The sequence below is a fragment of the Poromitra crassiceps genome (genome assembly GCF_964638095.1).
Source record: "Poromitra crassiceps genome assembly, chromosome: 2".
Taxonomy (NCBI): Eukaryota; Metazoa; Chordata; class Actinopteri; order Beryciformes; family Melamphaidae; genus Poromitra; species Poromitra crassiceps.
Window position 1 is genome coordinate 73,982,190 of NC_139624.1, and position 22,078 is coordinate 74,004,267.

General features: G+C 44.5%; 1 protein-coding gene across 1 annotated transcript in view; it reads left to right on the forward strand.

Annotated features, from left to right (window-relative positions):
- neto1l (neuropilin (NRP) and tolloid (TLL)-like 1, like) overlaps positions 1-16,868 on the forward strand; it is a gene marked incomplete at both ends in the record, with an annotated part of 148,019 nt that extends 131,151 nt beyond the window's left edge. The window contains 3 exons of the mRNA XM_083655887.1: positions 816-929; positions 15,231-15,873; positions 16,808-16,868. Of these exons, the coding sequence (XP_083512013.1) occupies positions 816-929; positions 15,231-15,873; positions 16,808-16,868 (818 nt within the window). The remainder of the gene's footprint in view (positions 1-815; positions 930-15,230; positions 15,874-16,807) is intronic.
- Positions 16,869-22,078: the final 5,210 nt, after the last annotated feature.

Below are 22,078 nucleotides of genomic sequence, written 5' to 3' on the forward strand. Positions count from 1 at the left end.
ATGCATTAGTATGATTGGTTGTTAAGAAGAGGGAGATGGCTTTGAAGGGCACCTTGGCTTTTAATTGTCTGTCTGATGATGGAGCCCTTTACATTATCACAGTGATTTTAATAGCGTGTCTTCCTGATGGATGGATGATGCCCCCACATGTCTCAATTTTATGACTGCCTTCACAGAAAGGTGGAGACATGTGCAGGGCAACGTGATCGCTTGGGACAGCAGGCTGCACTGGGAGGTCAGTTGTCAGGAGGCATGTGTGTGTTGACAAGGGTCGTGCACCCTGGACAAACCAACAACATTTTGTAGGACAGATTTGTTTGGCACTTTCTTTGTTCACTTGTGTAGGATGATTCTAAAAATGTCATGGCCATCTCTACAGACCCCGCCACACACACGCACACGCACGCACGCTACACACACACACACACACACACACACACACGTCAAAAGATCCATATCCATAAGTTGCGTCTGCAAATGTTTGAAGGTGAGGATGAGGATGAAAATTCATAAAGAACATTTATTGGTACACTGGAACCGCTCTTCAGCTGTAGGCCTACCTCAAATATTTTCAAATACTGCATACATATGAACGTCTTGCAGATGTATTTATTTATTTATTTTAATGATGGGAAATTCACTGGAAAGTGTTTGCCTCATCTTGAGGTGTTTGGCAGCAAAGCCTCCATAGATTATGATGAGACGGCCAGTAAAGGAATACATTTCAGTCTTGTCACTACTAAGCACTTGATGGCCGTATAATCTCTTCACTGTCGGTATGCTGAGCTCTGATCACTGTGCTTCTCCTCTTGCAGCTCCATGCGATGCAGACACCTTCTTCTGCCACAGCAACATGTGCATCAACAACACGCTGGTGTGCAACGGCATGCAGAACTGCGTCTACCCCTGGGATGAGAACCACTGTAAAGGTCAGATGCCCCATCCTAGCTCCAGTCACATGACACCCGGGGGTGTTTGCTGTGGTCACATGACACGTGACAGGGGTGTTAGCAAGCTAACTTTTCAGCTTTAAAGGGGGCATGCTACTTCCTACATGGTGCTAGTCTATCAAAATATCTTAGCTGTCATTGATTGTGTTGCATAGTGGTTTTCTGTACTGTTGACAAATTGTGATATTGTAAGTCGCTTTGGACAAAAGCGTCTGCTAAATGACGTAATGTAATGTTCAAGTTCAAGTTCAAGTTCAAGTAGTTTATTGTCATATGTATAATACAATGTATAATACAATGAAATTCTTTATGCTCTGAGCACCCTCAGCCTTACATACACAAGGACATGGTCACAAAGACCGACAGAAAAAGGGTGTAGACCTACATACAGTGTGCGAACTATACTGTGGCTTTCGGGGGAGCCGACTTTTGTCACCGGGGGTGGGTGCAGAGGGGCTCAAATTCATAAAAGGGCACTACAGGAAATTTGAGGCAATTTGAAGGCCAATTTAGGGGTATAACTCATTTTAAATCAGCACGCTCAAAGACACGGATGTCGTGTTCCACTTTTCTCTCCAAGAGAGAAAAGCGCGCTGCGCACACAGAGAGGGAGGGAGGGTGAGGGAGCACAAGGCGAAACGGGCGCACTGCTCTCCATACACACTGCATCCACAAGAACATGATATCTCTGCCCAACACTTTTATCCACTCCATAACGCACATGTCCCACTCACTGTGAAGTTCCTGACGCATTCCATCTCACAAACAGTCCTCCATATGCGGGAGGACTCGGAGGTAGGCTATTCCAGCTTCACGTCGTCACTTTTTCCACATCTGCGTTTGAAGTAGAAGCGACTTGTTGCTGTTCAACTGACGGCTGCTTCCATTTCTTCGTGAATGTAAAGTTTGTCAAACTGCCTTGTTTTCTTTTTGACATCTTGCTGTTGTTTTAAATCTGACCTGCCCGCGTGAGTGACGTTTGATTTGCACCTGCGCCGCCACGCTTCGATGTGGTGATGATAAGAATAACATGCATGTCGGTATAGGGGCTTACAGTGAATTTGACAGTGATTGAGCACACTCTGAATCATACGATTAAAATAGCGTAATTTTACGCATTATTCACTATGAAGGTACAGAAAAAGAAATAGAAAATACATGGGGTAATATATATTAGTCAATAATTTAGAGACCCCCCCAAATCTCACAAGTCATGCTTTCAGGGGGTCTACTATTTCTTTAAGGGGAGCCAAAGCCCCCCCAGCGCCCCCGTAGTTCGCACCCTGCCTACATAACTATGTAGGCTACACGTGATACAGACATGTCTGTACACAGTGCGTGTAGACATAACACAAACCACGATACAGTACAATACAATAATGGTGCACAACAAAGTGACAGTGCGTTGCAGTGTGTGTGAGTCAACTGTTCAGCAGCCTGACTGCCTGAGGGAAAAACCTGTTACTGAGACGGGTGGTGTGTGATTTGATGCTCCGGTAGCGTTTTTTGGAAGGGAGGAGTGAGAACAGGGTATGCTGTCTTTGATAATGTTTTTGGCTTTCATTTTACAGCGAGTGGTGAAGATGTTATGGAGGTTTGGTAGATCTGTGCCAATGAATAATGTAATGTAATGTAACTATACGCTGCACAGCTTTAGCTTGTGTTCAGTCTATCTGATCCAAAAATCTCCTCACCAACCAACTCTCTGAAAATGAGGATTAACATTTCTAGAAGATCCTGTGGACTTTTAAAGACCATTATTGAGAAAATACATTTATACAACCATTTATACCATGGTCTGGGTGAATACTCGATTCTGATTGGCTGCAGAGTGTCCATTAAAAAGTGATAATGTACAGTTGGTAAAGTCGTTCAGCCAAATGGTCTGTTCAAAAAATAGTATAAAAAGTGCATTCATTAAGCACACAGGAAAATAAACGAAAAGAAGAAATAAAATGGACATTTAAAAGCATCACAACAAAACTTAAAAAAAGAGTATAAAAAGTGCAATAGGCAACAGGCGCGGCAGTTGCAGAAAGAGCTAACTTACTCATTGGGTTTGCATAGTAGCTGTCAGCAGTTAAAAGCGACGGTAAACATAAAAGTCTTTAGTCTATTTTTAAAAGTAAGTAAGGTTGGGGCAGATCTGAGGTCTTCAGGCAATTTGTTCCAGCTAGCAGAAGCATAGTGGGTAAATGCAGCCTTCCCGTGATTTGATTTGATCCTAGGGACAGTTAACACATTCACTGCCAGCAGTTTTTCCAATACTGTAGGTAGCTTCTGCCAAGGGTTTTTTTGAGGATTCTGGCTCATCTTTCAAGAGCCGAGGATTATTTTCTGCTAGGACTTTGTGAACACAAAATATCTCAAAAGAACTAATAGAATGTGTGCTTTCTCTGTCTAAAAGAGTTAGTTTTTATCATGTTCTGTTATGTAGGCATTAGCAGTTGAATACAGCATGGTTTCAGAGATTTTCAGAGAGTTTTGAGATAAATGGATTTTTAGAACCACCTCACGTGCCTGTGATTATGGGTGCCCTTGGGCAAGTGTGTATACTGTATTGTGTGTGTGTGTGTGTGTGTGTGTGTGTGTGTGTGTGTGTGTGTGTGTGTGTGTGTGTGTGTGTGTGTGTGTGTGTGTGTGTGTGCGTGCGTGCGTGATTCGATAGAACAGGCAGAACAGTCACTTTAACCATTTATTTTTGGCATCAGTGAGACATCAGACATCTAAACAATATAGTTCTGAACAGTAATTTCCTCCATAACAGCACCCTCTCCTTCAAACTCCTCCCTCCGTGGGTGTGTCTCTGGTGGCTTTGCAGCGTTTGTCACAGGCGAGTCTCTGCTCTGCTGCCTGTCTGTGCTGCCTGGCTGCTGGCGGCCGCTCGTCGGGCGAGTCTGGATGGGGCTCGTTCATTTCTGAGTTTTCGGTTGTGTGGTGGGATGATGCTGCGTGCGATTCTGGGCTTTCTGCTGGTGTTTCAAAGTGTGTTGCACACAGAGTCTATTTTTGGAATCGCCCACCGTTGTGCGCCAGCGCGAAAGCGTTTTCGCCAAACCATTTTCATGAGAATGGCTTCCTCACGCTTTTTCCTGGTGTTTTTGCTCGGCTTCCTCTAGTCTGGAGAGCACTGTCGCCACTTAGTGGGTCGGTAAAATAGGTTATACACATTCAATAGCTCCCATATATTTATAGGAGATGTAAAAGGGTTTGATCCACGTCCCACCGTCAAATTTTTTTTTTTTTTTTTGACGAGATAACTCGTCCACGGCAGTCAACCGTTGGATTTTTTTTGACGAGATAACTCGTCGACGGCAGTGAACGTGTTAATAAGCTGGTCCCTGTTGACCTAAGAGTTCTAGACGGTTCGTAGCGTGGGAGCAATTCAGCTATGTATTTTGGGCCTAGGCCATTAAGTGATTTATAGACTAATAACAGTATTTTAAAATCTATTCTCTGACACACTGGCAACCAGTGTAAGGACTTAAGAACTGGAGTGATATGATCAGCTTTCTTAGTCTTCGTTAGAACTCTAGCAGCAGCATTCTGAATGAGTTGAAGTTGCCTAAGTTCTTTTTTGGAGAGACCAGAAAAAAGGCTATTGCAGTAGTCTAACCTACTATAAATGAAGGCGTGAATTAGTTTTTCTAGATCCTGTCTGGACATGTATCCCCTAATTCTTGCTATATTTTTAAGATGATAAAAAGCAGATTTTCTAATTGACTTAATGTGGGAGTTAAAGTTGAGATCGGAATCAATAATAACTCCAAGATTTTTGACTTGATCCTTAGGCTTCAGGGATCGAGACTCAAGGCGTGCAGTGATTTTAAGCCTTTGTTCTTTGGGGCCAAACACGATCACCTCAGTTTTGTCTTTGTTTAGCTGTAGGAAATTCTGGCACATCCAGTTATTTATTTGATCAATGCACTGGCACAATGATTCTATGGGGGCATAGTCAGCTGAGGAAAGAGTTATATACAACTGAGTGTCGTCTGCATAGTTATGATAGGCTACTTTGTTTTTTTGCATAATTAGGCCTAGAGGGAGCTAAAGGTTGAAGAGAACGGGCCCCATAATGGATCCTTGAGGCACCCCACAGGTCATCCTAGTTAGGTCAGATGTGTAATTGCCAATGGAGACGAAGTACTTCCTGTCTTGAAGATAGGACTTGAACCACTGGAGGACCGTACCCGATAGCCCAACCCAGTTTTCCAGTCTGTCCAATAAAATTGAGTGGTCAACAGTGTAAAATGCAGCGCTAAGATCGAGTAGCACTAGAATCGAATTTTTGCCTGAGTCTGTGTTCATTCTGATGTCATTTATGACTTTAGTAAGCGCGGTTTCAGTGCTGTGATGGGGGCGAAAGCCTGATTGGAGTTTATCTAGGAGATCATTTGAGGTTAGGAATCTAATCAATCTATTGAGTTGTAGGTAAACAACCTTTTCAATTATTTTGGCTATAAAGGGGAGATTAGATATTGGTCTGTAGTTACTGATTACCGATGCATCAAGGCTACGCTTTTTTAGTAGGGGTTTAATAACTGCAGTTTTCAGGGACTCAGGAAAAGTGCCGGTCACAAGGGATCTATTAACTATTTGCAATAGGTCCGACGACAGACAGTTATAAACGCTTTAAAAAAAGCGTTTATATAAAGGAAGGGTATCGAGACAGCACGAAGATGATTTAAGGCCTTGCACAGTTTCCTCTAAGATGTCGTGGTCGATAACGCTGAACTGGGACAAATTTATTGAACTAGGGATCTGCGGGTAGGATGATGTCACAGCATTTCTTGGTGTGGAGCCACTAATAGCCTGCCTGATATTAATAATTTTATCCGTAAAAAAGGCAGCAAACTCATTACATTTGACAGTAGAGAGGAATTCAGGTGCTACACAGAGGGGCGGATTAGTCAGTCTATCAACTGTGGCAAATAGAGTGCGTGCATTGTTCACATTTTTGTTAATTATCTCGGAAAAGAACGATTGTCTCGACCTTTTCAGTTCGAGGTTGTAGGAGTGAAGGCTTTCTTTGTAAATATCATAGTGAATGTGAAGATTAGTTTTCCGCCATTTACGCTCAGCTTTCCTGCAATCTTTCTTTTTGCATCTAACGGATGCAGAATTTCGCCAGGGTGCTTTAATTTTGCCAGACAGCAATTTTAATCTAACAGGCGCCACGCTATCAATAGTATTCAGAATTATTGAATTGAAGTTATCAAGAATCTCATTGACAGAAGCTGATGTGGAAGGAGATAAAGAAAATGTCTCCATAAACAGCGCGCTGGTGCCTGCATTAATGTCTCGTCTTTTAACGGTTTGTGACCTATTAATGATCTCAGGGGAGATTTCCATTTCAAAAAAGACACAAAGATGGTCAGACAACGCAACATCAATAGTCGACACAGAGGAGGACTTGAAGCCCCTAGTAATAACTAAATCCAGGGTATGGCCTCGGTTGTGAGTAGGCCCTGAAACATGTTGAGACAGATCAAAAGTATCAAGTAAGATATTCAGTTCTTTGGCAAAATTATCCGTCGGGTTATCAATATGAATATTGAAATCCCCAGCAATAGATATACAGTCATGTTCAATGAAAATTAAGGAGAGAAGATCAGCAAATTCAACGAGAAAGCTGGCTGAGTATTTTGGTGGTCTATAGATATTCAGCAGTAACACAGTGGTTGAGCATTTCAGAATAGCAGCAAGGTATTCAAACGATGGAAAGTCTCCAAATGTTACCTGCTTACATTGAAACATATCAGAAAAGACAATCGCTACTCCCCCCCCCCCCCCCCCTCTTATCAGCTCTGGGAGTGTCAATTAAGCTATAATTGGGCGGTGCTGATTCGGACAGAACAGCCACTCTGTTGTTCATATCGAGCCAGGTTTCGGTGAGGAACATTAAATCCAGATTATGACTGGTAATCAGATCACTGATGAGGAGAGATTTATTTGACAGCGACCTAACATTAAGGAGTGCGGCTTTAATATTTTTAGAGCCTGGAACTTGTATCGTTTGCTTCACAAGGGGAATGGCGATTAAGTCTGATTTAGAAACAGATCGTGTTGGGGGGAAAGTATTATGTCTGTATGAAATCAAGACTGGTATCGAAGCATTGGATCGATAGACCAATAGTGGTTTATCGCAGCCAGTTCCACTTCTAGTGTGTGCTGGCGCAGTTCCTTTATAAGGCTGTGGGACCTTGTTTCTATGGGGACAGGCCGGGATGGAGGGGTCTGGCGTCGGGCTGGTCGACGCTTGGGGACTTGGACCACAGAGGGGGGGGCAGATTGGGGGGTTCTTGGACGCGCGGGGGTGGGGCGCGTCGACTCTTGCGGGACTGCAACCACAGCCGACTCGGGGTCGGTGGGTCGGGGGTGGGTCGAGGGGGTGTGGGGGATGGCGGAGAGAGGGTGGGTGGGGGGGGGCGGGGAGCAGGTAGGTTGAGGGGGATGTGAGGGAGGGGACTGTGGGGGGGCCAGGTTCGGGGTCGGGAGTGCTGGGTCGGGGGTGGGTCGGGGGGGCGTGGGGCATGGCAGTATGGGAGAGGGCTGGAGGGCATGTGAGGGAGGGGACGGTGGCAGTATGGGAGAGGGCTGGAGGGCATGTGAGGGCGTGAGGGGTGTGGGGGATGGCGGAGAGAGGGTGGGTGGGGGGGCGGGGAGCAGGTAGGTTGAGGGGGATGTGAGGGAGGGGACTGTGGGGGGGCCAGGTTCGGGGTCGGGAGTGCTGGGTCGGTGGTGGGTCGGGGGGGCGTGGGGCATGGCAGTATGGGAGAGGGCTGGAGGGCATGTGAGGGCGGGGACGGTCGGGGGGCCAGGTTCGGGGTCGGCAGTGGTGGGTCGGGGGTGGGTCGAGGGGGTGTGGGGGATGGCAGAGAGAGGGTGGGTGGGGGGGGCGGGGAGCAGGTAGGTTGAGGGGGATGTAAGGAGGGGGGCTGAGGGGGGGCCAGGTTCGGGGTCAGGAGTGGTGGGTCGGGGGTAGGTCGGGGGGGGGCGTGGGGCATGGCAGTATGGGAGAGGGCTGGAGGGCATGTGAGGGAGGGGGCGGTCGAGGGGCCAGGTTCAGGGTCGGGAGGGTAGAACGAGGGGGCTTAGATGGACAGGGGGACTGGGGGATCATAGACAGTCCAAAGCTTATCAGTTCGTTCATCCTGCTGGAGAATGGAATGGGGGAGGGGGGTGGGGAGAGGTGGAGGAGCAAAGAGGTAGAGGAAAGGGCAGCGTCCTCCGCTTCATCCTGGAAGGAAGATGTAACTGGGAGTTCGCGGAGGGGTGTAGAGGCCCGGAAGGGGGGGGGAGAGAAGAGGCGATGGGGAGGGGGGGGCAGTGCCCTCCTCTTCATCCTGGAGGCAGAGAGGAGGAGAGGAGGGGGAGGAGGCAGCGTCCTCCGCTTCCTGTAAGGAAGGCGTCATGGTTGGTAGTTGATGAACTGGGAGGTCACGGAGGGGTGTAGGGGCCGCGAAGGGGGGGGGGGAATGGGATAAGATAGAGCAGAGGGCAGGAGAGGAGGAGGGGGGGGCAGCGTCCTCCACTTAATCCCGGAAGGACGTCATGGTTGGTTGTTGATGAGCTGGGAGTTGGCGGGGGGGAGTAGAGGCTCCGAAGGGGGGAGGGGGATGGGCTGATATCGCCTGCATGGCAGAGGATATTTCGTCTAGTCGGCTGGCCTCGAGTTGTGGCAACAGGGATTGTTGTTGATGAGACGTGTCCACTGGCAATGTGACCTCGCGGCGAGGGTTGGAGATAGCGGAGAGGATGGGGGGCTCATTCCTGGCCGTGGAGTAATCAGATGTTGGGTGATTGATGTTGAAGATAAGATTGGCAGTGAACAGCCTTGTGCCATCCCTGTTGAGTCAACCATTAAGATTGTAGAGATGGCTTCGATCCCAGAAGAGATTGAAGTTGTCAATATAATTCACATTATACTGAGGGCAGACATTTGAAAGCCACGTGCTTAGGCTTAGGGACCTGGTGAACTTATTGACTTTGTATCCATTGGGGGGCAGGGGACCACTGATAAATGCCTCAATATTGAGTGAGGCTAGGAGCTTCAGTAGGTCCAGGAAGTCACGTTTTAGTGTTTCTGATTGCTGTTTCAGAATGTCGTTGGCTCCGATATGCAGGGTAATCTTGTTTAGGGAGCTGTGAGTAGACAGGATTTCAGGAATTTTCTTTGTTATGTCACAGATCATCTCATCAGGGAAACAGAGTGTAGCGGTATTGTTTTTAATCCCAATGTGTTTAATATCCGAGTCTCCGATGAGCAAGGATGTTATAGGGGGCTGCGGCCTGCTAGCTCTTGATAGCCTTTGAGGCTGTGGCCTGCTAGCTCTTGATAGCCTCCTAGCTTTGGGGCTACCTAGGTTGTCGGATAGCCGATGGGCCAGTCCAATATCCATATCGGCAGTCGATACAGGGCTACCCAATAGCGGTTGAAATCTGTTTACCAGCTGTAGTGACATCAGTGGTGGAGGAGCAAAACTCTTCTTTCCACTTCTCACAACAATCCATGGTTGATCAGTGCTAGTGCTAACAGGGGCTATAGTAGCTAATGCAGGCCAGCCCGTGGCTGAGCTAATTTCCGGGTGATAAGAGGCAGTCTCTGAGGGACCAGGGATCACTAATCTTTTCGGCTTCGCTCCCTGGACATTCCAGAGGACAGTATCAGTTTGTTTCCCCGAGATAGCACAGGCTTGGGAGGCAATGTTTTCGGGAACATGAGTGGGCAGTTTACCCAAGGATGTGGGAGCTAGCAGACTGTTAGCATTCGTGGTATCTGTGATGGAAGATACATTACCCGATGAGGGAGTAGCTAACGCTAAGTTAGCATTCGGCATCGTAGCTTCTGTGAATCCATTGGAAAGGGAGCTCTGAGGCTGTGTAGAGGTAATCCCAGTGTCTTTCAAACAATAGATGGTAGTTTCCAGTATTGCAATTTTTTGAAGGTGGCCAGTACATCCTTTACAGGGCGACATGCCCTTAGCGGGGACAGGGTCCCAAATCCACACCAGGCAGGCTGGTAGATAGAGGCCGCAGGAGATAGCAAAAGCAGGCAAGCGATAGATAGCAGCGGAGCACAGCTTGTACACGACCGTACACGCTGAAGGCTGAAAGGGAAAGGGCGCCATAGTTTCAACAGTGTTATCAAGAGAGCAGTTTGAGCTCTATACCCCCGTTAAGGGTTAATATGGCACTTTTGTAAGTTGAGGGAAAAAATGAGTCGGTCAAAGTAAGTATTTAAATCACCCCTGTGTGCTCAGTTTATCAAAAATAACTCTTATTTACAATTTTGATTTTCGTTTCGGAGATTTCCCTCCCCTGACAGAAGCCGGCTCTGAGCCTTAAGTGCCTCTGCAAACTGAGCGGGGGCGAGCTGCGCCCTGCGGGGGTGAGCTGCGCCCTGCAGGGGGCGAGCTGCGCCCTGCGGGGGCGAGCCGAAATGGAGGCAGAATCCCGACTGTAACAAAACTGCCAAATGAACACGTGTGAGCATCATGTCCCATGTTGCAGTCTGAGCGAGGGGACTATTTTCTCTGCGGTTCTTAAATCATCTCCAAGGTTATAAAAACTAAATTTTGATTGCAAAACACATGAAAATATAAATGAATGGTCTTGTTTTGTTGGCAAGTGACCATGGTATAAGCGGGTTAATGCACTTCGAGGTGTCCATTATCACTTTTTAAGGGACTTTGCGGAAGCAACCGGTTCAAAACGGTTCACGCTTCTCGCGTCGTCCCTTAAAAAGTGATAATGGACACCTCGTCGTGCATTAACCCTTACATAATACAAACCATTGCTGTCAAATGAATGAGACAATAAGTCGTAAAAAGAACTGCACCAGGGTATACTATTGAATTAACAGATAGGAAGAATGGCTCTTACTAGAATCCCTGTCATTTGCCTGGTGATTTATTAGATCAGAGATATAATAAAGGTTTGTAGGCTATAACAGCAGGTAGCTTACTTTATTAGACCAGTTATAATGAATAAATCAAATGTACTGTTGCATATTAAGTGCACTGAACAGTTTTAGATTCTCGAGAGCTGCTGTGGTAACACAAGGCCGACTTTGTGAATAGAAAATCTCTTTGCCACCTCAGTATGATGACATTGTATCATTGGAAAGTGTAAATACTGTGCTTTAATAGACCCTTTTCACGGTGGCCATTTTGTGTCTAAAAGGCAGGATAAACCTAAACACAGGGTGTACCAAAAACCTTAATTAGGGTTTCCAACTTCCAGTCCATTTAGGTGTTCCAGTGCTGGGGGCCCTAATTAGTGAGTTGGTTGCACCTCTGTTTATCCTGCATTTTAGACACAAAATGGTGGCTGTGAAAAGGGTCTATGATTTGGCAGAGATGAGTCTATTTTTTCCTGATGCTTTACACGATCTGTAAGTTTTCTTCATCAATCCTCTCTAGACTTGGCAGCAGCCACTGTGATGCTCATGTTGTCATGTTTTTGTATCGCTCGTGTTTATTCATTATGATGGTTTAAAATAAATGCTAGCAAATTCTTTCTTATTCGTTCCATTTTTACAGTCTAGGCTACTTCATATGTTGAAGTTGCAAACACAGCATAATTTGTCTGCCAAAAAAGGTGTCGACAGCATATATTCGCATAACCCCACAATCGTTTATAGTCTACGACATTGCTTTTATTGTTCTCTTTTCTGCTTATTTCTATATTCTAGTTGTGTGTTTATATTTTGTTTTCCTTTCTTCTGCTAAATCCTATTATTACTTTCTGCTGCTGCAAAGTCATAATTTCCCCATGGGGATCAGTATGCTGCCTGTTTTATTTGAATGCGCTCATAGCTGGACTGTCAAATCCTGAGTTGACAAAGCCAGTTTAGTTTAATATCACCTTTGTGAGAGTAGCTATCACAAAGATACACTGACTGACTGTTGAACAGGTTTCATAAAACAATTCCTACATAAGCCTCTATACTGATCCTGTTCTTGGCACAGTTGGATGCCCTGGATTCTCATGGAAATGTCTTGCTCTATTTCTTTGACACACTCCTTTACTGTATACACCTCTTGGTATGTTGATCATATCTCCACCCTGTACAGCAGGAAAGATCCTGGGTAGTCCCTGACTGAGATCCTCTCAATCTTTTGTTTCCTCTGTACCTCGATGCTCCACTCCTCTCAGAATTCTAAAGCCTCTCGCGATCTATACATTGACACATAGTTAGTCCCCAGGGTCGTTATTGGCAGCTCTTTATCTACTACACCTTCCCAGTGAGATAGCCTTATTCCACTGATTCCATATTTGATAGCATGTCAATAGCTTGGGGAGACGTGTGAGGAGTCAGCTGTTCCTTGACCGGTCGTGCCCACCTACAGTTTTGCAGCTGTATATCTGCTTTGGATCTATACTGTGGCTCGTGCACCTTCTCGCATTGCAGCTCAGAAGTCGATCAATGTTTCTAATGCTTATTATAGAGAGCCAAAGTGAACGTCACTTCCTGCTTCAGCACTCTACCAGAGATTTTCATCCGCCATTTATTTTCCCATAGACATTTCGTAAAATGTTTATAAAAATAGTTTTACTTGTTCAAACCAAACGGTTCAGATATATTTAGAAACAGGAGATACCGCATAATATTTCACTCAGACCAAAATGTAAAGAAAATGTGGGTATAAAGAAAATATTTTTTTTATGTTTTTTTTTTTGGGGGGGGGGGGGGGGGGGGGTCCAAGTGAAATGTTCTATGGTCTCTCCAGATTCAAAATATAGCTGAACCGTTTGGTTTGACCAAGTAAAACTATTTTTATACGCATTTTACGAAAGGTCTATGGGGAAAATAAATTGGGGAAGAAAATCTCTGGTATAGTGCTGAAGCAGGAAGTGACGTTCACTTTGCCTCTCTATTAGGTTGTGTCGACTGACTGCTCCACAGCTCAGGTGGCTCACAGCTCACAGCTGTGTCCCTTTTGTTTCCCGATGTTCCCGGTGTTATTTCAGCGTTAGTGGAGGTTTCTGTGCTATATTGTAAATCTTTGAGGAACCCAACCAGAGATATATCCTGTCATCTAGCCCTTCCTTTCTCTATGTAGTCGTAACTTATCAGGAGGGAAACGTCTAGCCACACAGCCACTCAGATCAGAAGAGTTGTAGAGAAGATGCATCGGTATTTTGGATGTCTGTAACTCTCCTGAAACCCTAACGTAGAGCTGATGATAAATTGCATCAATTACAGTAAGTAAATTCTGCGTGGCCCAATTCCTCACCCACACTAAGCTACCTTTCCACTCTTCTGTCTGAGCTCGAAAATGTGCAGCAGTCAGCAAGAAATAGCCATGTTTTTCTGCCTGTAACTCCATTTCTCCCCCCCCCCCCCCTACTCTCTGCTCTGGTAATGTATCGCTGCAGAGCCCACATCTGTCCTCATTACGTAAAATGTCAACTTGTTTTCCTTCCCTCCTTTGACGCTTCGGAAAGTATCAGCGTTTACTGGAAGGGTGTGTCACTGAAGCTGTGTGCAGCCAGCATTTAAATGCCAGAGATCTCCTCACAGTCTGCTCCTCTCTACACACTGTTTAGTCTGTTCCTGCTCTTTGTGGTTTCCCTGCTGATAAATTGGCTGTAGCTGTAACTCAATGACCTTTTTGTCTGTTTGATAGCGCAGTGAATGTCTTTCCCTTAATGTGGTACATGATAAGGTATTGTATTTACATGTGAACTTTGGTTTCTCTGCTTAAGAATGATCTTTTGAGCTTTCATCTACTTAGGAATGATCCTCTTTTTTATGGTGCGGACACACAGGAGATCTGCGCCGGTAATGGAGTGCAGATCCTACCCTACGGAAGCCGAGAACAGCCAGGTGTTCATTTATTATTTTTATGACTGTTTTCTCCTGATAACGACTTATTATTTCGTTATCTCGAGATAACTTTTTCTTTCCATCCCCCCCCATTATGCTTGGGAAGCCTGTGCACTCTTTCAGCACCATGGAGCTGTCCAGGTAGTGTTGATTAGGGGCAATCACCAGCTAACTAGTGTTAATATGAGTGTTCTTCCTGCACCTGTTATGTTTTGATCTAAAGATGGAGCGGCTGTGGCTCAGGAGGTAGAGCAGGTCGACCACTAATCAGAGGGTTGGTGGTTCGATCCCCGGCTCCTCCAGTCCGCATGTCGAGGTGTCCTTGGGCAAGACACTGAACCCCAAATTGCTCCCGATGGCTGTGCCAGCACCCTGCATGGCAGCTGGCCGCCTTTGGTGTGTGAATGGGTGAATGTAGGCACAGGTAAATTGACCTCAGAAAGATGAAAAATGAATGGATTCTGCCTCTCTCCATGTGGCCATACAGCATTGCGTAATGCTGTGATGTTGCTTGACAAAGATCCTGTGAAGATCGAAACGTTGCAAATAAAAAACCATTGATGGAGCCTCAGTGTGCGGACTTTATCGTTTTGTTATGGTTACCTTTTGTCCAGCACCTGTAAGTTTTTTGGATGTGCGCGTATTTGTCTTTTTCACTGTGATGTGCGTAATGACACACTGGCACTGTTATTAATAAGCAGATGAGTCCAATTTTAGTCATTAATCAGTCATCATCATGTGTTTATGTCCAAACCATGTTATCGGGTGTGCGTGCAATAAAATGGACATCATCAGAGATAGGCTATAGAAAATAGCCTGATGACGAGTGTGTGCGTAAAAACAAGCAAGAATTCCATGCAGCAAATTCAACATGATTGAAGATGTTTATGCCATGAAATACCGTTCGTTAGGCCTACTGTTTATCATGTAATTAGGCTAGTTATTCATGCTATTTTGCTCCTGTAACAACTGCATCCATAGCAAATGACCAAACTAATGCCTGAAAACGACATACTTTAGATCAAAACATAACAGGCACAGGAAGAACACTCATACTAACACTAGTTAGTTGGTGATTGACCCCAACATGGTGCTGAAAGAGTGCACAGGCTTCCCAAGCATAATGGGGGGGGAGACAAAAAAACAAAAAACAAAAATTGTTATATCGAGATAACAAAATAATAAGTCGTTATCACGGGAAAACGGATTTTGTTATCTCGAGATAATGAAATAATAAGTCGTTATCACGAGAAAACGGTCCTAAAAATAATAAATAAACACCTGGCCGTTCTCGGCTTCCATAGGTCCCTTTCAAAAGGATTGTATCTTCTCATTCACATGGTGAGCTTCACAGGTAATGCAGGATATCATGAAGGTCCATAACAATGATCTTTTCTCACATCTTCTCTCTCTGTTGTGCTCTCTCTCTCTAATCCGCTATACAGAGAAGAGGAAAGCCAACATCCTAGACAACCTCAACAACACCAACGGAACCATAATCGGCGTCACCTGTTGCATCGTCCTCGTCCTCCTCATCGTCTCCGTCATTGTCCAGATCAAGCAGCCGCGCAAGAAGTACATCCTGCGGCGTGAGGACTTTGACCCCACCATGTTCCAGGAGGTCTTTGAGCCGCCTCACTACGAACTGTGCACGCTACGGAGCGCCACCACGGCCGCCGCCGCCGCCTCGGCGGACTTGGTGGACCTGGCGGAGGACTTCGAGAACTACCACGCCTTGCGCCGCGCCTCCTCGCGCTGCATCCACGATCACCACTGTGGTTCCAACACCAACTCCGGCTCGGCCCACCTGTCCCAGCTGTCGCTCAGCGGGCGCGGGAGCCGCGGGAACCTGAGCAGCACGCGCGACGCAGCGGCCGCCGCCCTGCTCGCGGAGCTCCCCCCGCATCAGCAGCAGCCCATGGCGGTGCGGCCCTTGCTGCCGGCCACCGGAGGGCGCCGGAGCATCTTGGTCATGAAGCACAGCTACTCGCAAGAGGCGGCGGACAATGGATGTGACCTGGACGATGACCTGGAAGAAGTTCCCACCACCAGCCACCGGCTATCGCGCCACGAAAAGGCAGTACAGCGGTCAGTATCCATAGATTTCTGATGAGGGAAGAGCAACAACCATAGAGGTTTCTATGGGGATGTTGGAAGTTTTGTGGTGGGGGGGGGGTTGACATTTGTTTTTGTTTTCCTCTTCTTTTAGCTTTTTCCTCCCTCCTCCTCTCATTCTTTCTTTTCTTTTAGATTATGATAATAAGCTTCTTTTTTGCATTGACCCTTGTTCTTTCTCCTCTTCCTATCATTGCAAACTTTTCACAAAGGGCTATATTATGATAGAGAGACTTGCCCCCTCTTGCATGCTCATCCTTGAACACGGCAAGCCCCCCTGTTAGGGTTCCTCCAATATTGATTTATATATTGTAACGACTATAGACTCTGTCCTGCTGTACAGGTTTGTCAGAGCTCTTTAAGCAAAAGCAGACCTCCTTTTTAGCAGATGCTAAATCTGTAATCAGTCTGATTTGGACTGTTAACATAAGGGCTTGTATCAGTGCCTGATATTCATACAGATTATTGACTTTATTGACATGAATGCAAATGATCATAACGAAACGTGCATTTGTATTCTTAACTGTGATACTAAAAAGATATGATTTCTATTCAATATAGTTCAACATTTTGGCATGACCAAGATTTTCTATGAAAACAACAATATTTCACCGTGTACTTGCACCTTGACTGCTTGAAAAGTAACTGTATTATGTTTACAAGAACACACTGTGTGGAGGTGTTAAATTATATTTCCGGAGACTTTCTCTTGCATGCACTTTCTATGTGCTCTGTCCAGAGTGTACTACTTGACTGTTCATCAATTTTCTACAAGTCTGCATGCGAGACTCTCAGACGCTAGCATAGCACTAATGCAATGTATCACTGTTATGTAGCACAATATGCATATTCTGACCTCTATGCAAAAAGGAGTTTGATATTAAATGAAAGAGCCGTGACATTTCAGGTTCTGCCTCATTGGCTCTTTGAGCAAACATGAATCAGAGTACAACACAACTAGGGTCTAAGAGACAATCTCAAGGTAAGCACCCCTATCCAACAATCCACACCTTTATATGTTGTGTCATCATTTGCCCCATTGGAAATCAGCACTTACTTTTGTGTCGTTTATTTTTCATTTTCTGTGAATTTTGCGAGGGGTTTTTATTTTAAGTTTGTTTTAAATTGTCCATTTTCACCAAGATGGTTTTCCTGCTTGCAGCCATCTTGCCCTCCTAGCGAGTTTGTTTGAAGTCTCTGTGATGCTGAAGTCATGTCCTCTTCCCCCGAGGACATACGTGTATCACTCATGTCCTCTTTACCCCCGAGGACATACGTCTCCTCTTCCCCCGAGGACATACGTGTATCACTCAATGTGTAGCCATTAGCATGGACTTTTTCAATCATCTTTAGTTGAAGCCGTTATCAATGAATATGTCTAACCTTTGCACTTTTGCCCCCCCTCCAATAGGCTTACAGCAAACAAATGTTTATCATGTAAAACATGTTAAATCCACATCAAAGCACATATTTAAAAGCAGGCACAATCCCAGATGTTTCTTTAAATCGCATCATTGGGAATTTTGCAGTAAATTCAACGTTGCAGACCAGCATCGTGTCATCAAGCACCAAGGCCACGCCCCCCTTTTGGGGGAAAGAATCTGCAGCTGTCCATGCCGCTATATACAGGCTATACAGTAACATTACAGTAGCATCACAATGGCGATTCCAACTAAATCTCAACCTAGCCTAGATCAAACAGTTGGGAGTTGGCTATTAACAGGTTCTTTATTTACTAGTCTGACTCGACAGAAGTAGGCTGCACGTATAAGCTCTGCCATTGGTGCCGTCCATTTTGCAAGGACACCGTCATTTGGCTTAGCGCCGCCCAAGACGCTGTGATTGATTTAAAGAAATTCAAACAAGGCAGAGCATTTTCCCCCCTTGAATTCAGAATGATAATAGGTTGAGCCAGACCTTCCACCAGTGCTGGCATATAGCGCTATGGGGAGTTAGGTCGGGCCAGGCAAGACTAGTTATTGACAGACAACACGTAGGCTAATGCTACCTGGTGACTCAAATATGTGTCGATGTCTGGATAAGCAATTGATCCACTTGGATGGAGGGAGGCTAAAGGGGCATGACGAGGATGTTTTCGGTGCCGTTTCGTTTGTCTGTTTGTTAGCAGGATTACGGAAAAACTAGCCTGATTTTCGTGAAACTTCGTGGAAGGGTGTAGCATGGGCCAAGGAAGAACCCGTAAAATTTCGGAGTGGATCCGGATCCGACTCACAAAAAAGTAATAACGAACCTTATCCTTCTAGTTTATTAAGGTATCGCGAAATGCTCAGGTTCAGGCAAGGCATATTTAATTTAATTACATATAAAACAAAGGTTTGTTTACCACAAAATTAATGCATACAAACTTGTCAAAATTCTCAGCTAAACGCATGTCAAATTGCATTAAATTAAATCGATAGCCTATAGGAAATGAGATGTTCTGTCCGCCTAAAAGGGCCACGGCCATGACATTTTGCGAAGTACCTGTATGTGCCAGTCTGGTCAATACATTCAGATCAGTTAAATGTCGTATCAATCTCCTGCAATTTATGCAGGAATCTACTGATTACTGATCACACACACATACAGAATTCCTCTGTAGTTTTGCATGATTTATGTCACTTGTATTTGATTTTGTGTTTGGTTAGTTGTGAAGCATTCTTTATGCCTTTGTGTAGCAGTTCATGTGTGTGCTCCACAGTTTTGCTTTCGTGATGTTGCTATAGTATACAGTACGCATAACATATTTGATGACATGCCACTAGATGCATAGATTTGGAAATGACAAGTTTTTCTTGATCATTCAAAAATGAGCTCTACAGGATCGTGATCGTGCTTATTGCAGCTTTATGCGCGCATTACCATGGAGCGGTCACATTAAGTGCTACCCATTGTTTGGTCTTTTTAGTGTGGAAAAATGTGCTGTCCTGTTGTTGTGTGTCTGTGTGTTTGCTTATGTTCTACATTATGTCGCATTGTTTCCATCATGTAGACTTCTTGAGAATAGTGCAATCCTGGATCAATACGAACGGGCATCAGTGAGCTATGAAAATGCGGAGCGGAGATTTACGAAGATGTATGAAGGGACACTTTGACGAAAAGGATATTGAATTCATGTGCAGACGTGAACACAAAGAACTAGAGGGGAATACAGTAGCTGCAATGCTGTGAGACCGGGAACGTTTTCAACCTTGAATATCAAGAGGCTATGTGCTCTACGTACTGAATATCAGGAGGCTATGTGCTCTACGTACTGTACTGTAGTCATGCCAGATTTTATAGTCTCACTGGAATGATATGGACCTTTACGCCTAGAATGAACATGATTATATTGAACTTTAAATTTGGGACATTAGTCAGAAGCATATCTGTTTCACTGTCACATATTCTTCATCGATAACAAAATTAAAGTGATCAAACATAATGCAATTCAATTTTTGAGCATGCATTTTTCAAATTGGTACGATATGATTTCAATAGCAAATGACAAATGCTTGCAGTTTGTCAAATTTAGGAAGATGATGATGTGTTTTATTCGTGACAACTGGAAATAAACTCAGTTAATTACTAACCTCATTCAAATGTAATACTTTTGGAATAACCAAAATCTGATTAATTTTAATGATACAATACTCAATTGTATGGCTTGTGCATGTTTTTTCTATCCATCAAAACATTAACATACTAACATTGAAATCTGAAAGTCATCCACTAATACATAAATCATAAGGAGAGTAACAAAAGCAATGGAAACAAGACGTCAAATATGAATTGATTGCATGCTATAGCTTAGCTAACCTGGTAGGTGAAGAGCACTGCACAACAATTTAAACATTTTCATTTTAAAGCAAAATTCCCTTTCAAAAATGTTGACTCACCTTTTTGACAGGCATATTTATTTTTAACAAATAGTACTTGTTTTCTGGCAAACGTATCTACTTGAAGTCTGTCTCTAACTCTCTTATACTGTAGAAGCTTCAAATCTTTGTATTCAAACAGACTTTTATACTAAGGCAAATTCACAGAACAACCGTTTTTAAAGTTACACAGATGATCTTTCAGGGCTGATTTTACTGATGCTTTGTCAAATAAATCACAATAAAGCTTCACCGCCCTTTTTCTTTGTTTTATTGCCTTTTAGTCAGTGTTCCCTTCTGTCCCTCCGTGTGTCCTCAAACCGTCAGCACAATGCCATCCACATCTCACAGTCACAAGAGTGTCATCATCACAGCTGCCAGTAGATGTCCTTGCGCTCGTTGTTACTGTTTTGCTGTATACGGAAAAATAAATAGCAGAGCCCAATTGAATTCTTAAACACTTTCTACGCTTTGTTTGAGCCTAGATAGTGCCAGGAGGGTGTGTCTTACCAAACAGGACAACACTGTGGGTGCCAGAAAGTTTAAATAACCACAAGGAAGTATACATTTAATAGACTTTTTTCTGTGACTGGCAACATATTTGAGATGATCTCAAATGTCCTGTCCAGATTAACCCCCCTCGTTTAGTTATTGGAGGCCGGTTAAAGCAAATGTAAGGAATGATTTGCTGCTAATCTATATGACCTAGGAATTCTTATTACATTTCTGACAAAAGGCAATGAAAGGTTTTTTGATGCTGGTGTGACGACACCATGTAGCCTCTGTTAAAAACGCTCAGCCTCACACACTGCTAACACTCACTGAGGCTCATTTACTAGGGCCAACTGAAAAGAGGCTCCTTCATAAGGGAGAGTGAAAAGACTGGATTGGTTGTCGTGAGCATAATAACATAGACACATACAGTAGAATGAGAACACGCACATACATACAGTACACACACACACACACACACACACACACACACACACACACACACACACACACAGACAGACAGACAGACAGACATACTGTTTGTCTTTAATGTGTTTGCTGTGTTGATTTTACAGTATTTTCTATCTGTGTGTACATCATCTTACTGTATTTAAAGCCATGTATGTGTACATTATTTATATCCATGCTCTCTCTCCCTCTGTCTCTTTCCCCCTCCATACAAACTCCTACACAGATCCATATTCCTACAGACATTGAATAAATATGTTCCTTTTCCATGGTGTGCCGACGTGTTTGGTGTGTTGTCTGTCCTGCACTGTGTTAACGCTGCTGCTGTTGACGATATTGAAAATTGTTGAAAGCAACTCACACATACACACAAACTTCCATATCTCTCCCTCTGTCCCGCTACTGTGTCCCTCTCGCTTACACACACACACACACACACACACACACACACACACACACACACACACACACACACACACACACACACACACACACACACACACACACACACACACACACACACACACACACACACACACACACACACACACACACACACACACACACACACACACACACACACACACACACACACACACACACACACACACACCTGCCAGTAGATGGAGGCAGACACCTCAGTAATCAAGCAAGTGGGAACCAATTGGATCAGAAGAAGAGCAGGTAGATGAGAGAAATGTAGGGCCCAGAACAGATGTGAAGTAATAGTGTTTTCATTTCTCTGCAGATACATCAGAGAGATGCAGCAGTCCTCTGCATCTTGCCAAGTTTGACAGCTTACGGAACTAACGTTTCTCTCCCTTGTGCATCTTGAGTGAACTGTTGCACCGAGCAACTTTACCACTGTAGAATGTTGTGATGAGAAAATGTAAACGATTTGTCCCCCCCTGTGTATGCGTCAAGCTTTTTTTTTTCTTTTTTTTTTTTTCTTTCTTTTCTTTGGATCACAGGTGCATTCCCCCTACCTGTGCTCCACAAGTGGCTACATGTGCTCCACAAGTGGCTACATGTGCTCCACAAGTGGCTAGGATTGACAAGCCATGGAACACTGATGCTTTCAGATATGGGACTGAAACTCTTTTGTGGAAGAAGAAATACCTTTAATGTACATTTGTTCATGGAATGAAAAGAATCAGGTTTTTTCAATCGTTTTTTTTCCATGTTTTTCATGTTGCCATCATACATATGAAATCCCATAAATCAGCTGCTGAATTTGCATTAGGTTTCTTACTTTGATGTCATGTTTTTTTTTACAGTAGAGCTTCAGGTTGTTTTTACAATTGTTCACACAGTTAGGCTATACAGCTCTGTTGAGAAGACCAGAGAGCAAGATGTAAGAA